Below are 2,227 nucleotides of genomic sequence, written 5' to 3' on the forward strand. Positions count from 1 at the left end.
CCCAATTAATAAGGGACGGTTGGCCCAATAAAACATCCTAGTCGTTCGTTCTAAAATCTAAATCCCTCGTTTGGATTTCGAATTTTGTGTGATGAAAATATTATTTTAATGCAATGTGAACCCATGCAGGCATGAAAAAAATAGTAATAATTAATATAATAATTAAACATTTCAACTCACTCTTTTTCTGTTGATATGTAAATTCATTTAATGCTGGTTACAGTCCTATAAATACCATCATATCGATCAAACGTAATAATCTCTTCATTTCATCTCAATCCTTTGATTAGTGCTTTTTTTTTTCTTTTTCTTTTTCAAATTACATAACAATGGAAGAAGCTTTCACTAGGCTCGATGGTACTAGTTCTACTGGCCTAACCCCAACAAATCTGTCTACCGAATCTGACCAACCCCATAACAAGAAATACGCCAACGCCAACGCCACCGCCACCGCCACCAACAAGAGGTCCTTGAGAGAAAGCGCCGGAGCTTCTAGCGGCGGAACAATGCGGTACAGAGGAGTAAGGAGGAGGCCGTGGGGCCGTTATGCCGCCGAGATAAGGGACCCCCAGTCGAAGGAGAGGCGTTGGCTTGGGACATTTGACACGGCTGAGGAGGCTGCTTGTGCATACGACTGTGCTGCTCGAGCCATGCGTGGACTCAAGGCAAGGACCAACTTCGTCTACCCTTCTTCGCCGCCACCGCCGCCGCTGTCGTCTGACCACCACCACCACCATCCTCTCTACACTCCTCCATTCAACTTCGCCAAACATTCACAGGCTTCCATAAAGAGTCAGCTCATGGGTTGTGGCACCACTGTTCCTCCAAATCCTCATCAATTTCCTTCCAACTGGCCGCGTTTTCCACACTCTTCGAACCCGAATGTTGACTTTTCTGGATCAACCGTAGTACCACAGAGAAATGGTAATAATTCCACTAGTTCTACTTCTTCATCTTCTTCAATGAACATGCAAATGTTTCTTCGAGATCATTTCAACTCTTCGTTAAACAATAATATGGTCTCTCCAGCTCATCAGAGTACTCTATACAACCAGTTTCCTTACATGAACAACAACAATGGGTCGTCTTCGTCTTCATCTTCATCTTCGTCATCTTCTTCCTCTTGTTATTCAACCCTAACAACCACCTCTTTCTCCGGCTACCCTATGGTCAATTCAGAAATCTCTTCCTCAATGCCTAATAATTGCACCAAAACCACCACTGCCCACCAAGAAGTATTCGATCATGAACCGGAGTCATTCTTTCCCAAGGAGGAGTCCGATTCCGGGCTTTTGGAAGAGGTCATTCAGCGCTTTTTCCCGAAGTCGTCGTCTAAGAAGTCCAACTACACCGACTCACTTCCCAAATATCTGGAGTCGAGCACTAACTGTAGCGTTAACCCTCTAATGAGTTGCGAGAATAATAGTACTATACTGTCTGTGTCTCAAACGACGGGTATCAAAACTGATCAAAACAACTTCATGGGCTGTTATAGCTCCGATTACCAAAGCCCCAGCAACATTAACGTTCCGTTACAACAGCTGGGGTGCTTGAACAACACTGCCGTTGTCTCGTCTCAAACGGTGCCGTTTAATAATCATGATGCTGCGATGAACTTCCACCAGTTTGGTCAAGACCAGTCTATGTTCATGGATGACATTTTCCAGTTTCCAGAGCTTGTTAGTGCCTTCGCTGCTAGGGCGCTACAAAATGCTTGAGCTTGATTTTTACAGTACTATGTAAGCTAGTTTCTAGTTTTAGGGTTTTCGGATAAACTTTGACATGTTTGAACTTTCTCTAGTATATGGTATGGAACTCTATCTTGTTGTTATCCTCAAGTATATTAATCCAATTCAAGTTTTCAACCTCCATTTTAGTATGTTGCCTTTAATATATATCATCTGTTCCTGGACTGATGTTATCTTAAATGTTGTTGAAACTTGTCCCTTTTTAACAGATAAAATCGAATGTCAATGTTTCTATTTTGTTCATGATAAAGCCAAGAAACTTGCACAGTTCATTGTGGCATTGTGTACAGTAGTAAAGTTTGCGTTGACTCCTTATGAAAAGTATATTTATATATATATGGATGGTACGTAAGTGTGTTCTTCTTCCCACAGTTCTCGGTTTTATGTCTGTTCATCGATCTTGAGTCTTCAAAAAGTGTTTTAATAATCAAGTGTTCTTGGCTACTAAAAGGTCATGCATCGATCCATACATTCGTTCC

The 2,227-nt window shown here is 41.9% G+C and overlaps 1 protein-coding gene across 1 annotated transcript; it reads left to right on the plus strand.

The window, feature by feature from the left end:
- Nucleotides 1-278: 278 nt before the first annotated feature.
- On the plus strand, nt 279-1,991 carry LOC133820947 (uncharacterized). The gene has a single exon (XM_062253505.1). It carries the CDS (start codon nt 330-332, stop codon nt 1,716-1,718), a length of 1,389 nt encoding a protein of 462 aa, XP_062109489.1. The 5' UTR covers nt 279-329; the 3' UTR covers nt 1,719-1,991.
- The last annotated feature ends 236 nt before the right edge of the window (nt 1,992-2,227 follow it).

This window comes from Humulus lupulus, chromosome 3 (assembly GCF_963169125.1).
Source record: "Humulus lupulus chromosome 3, drHumLupu1.1, whole genome shotgun sequence".
Classification (NCBI taxonomy): domain Eukaryota; kingdom Viridiplantae; phylum Streptophyta; class Magnoliopsida; order Rosales; family Cannabaceae; genus Humulus; species Humulus lupulus.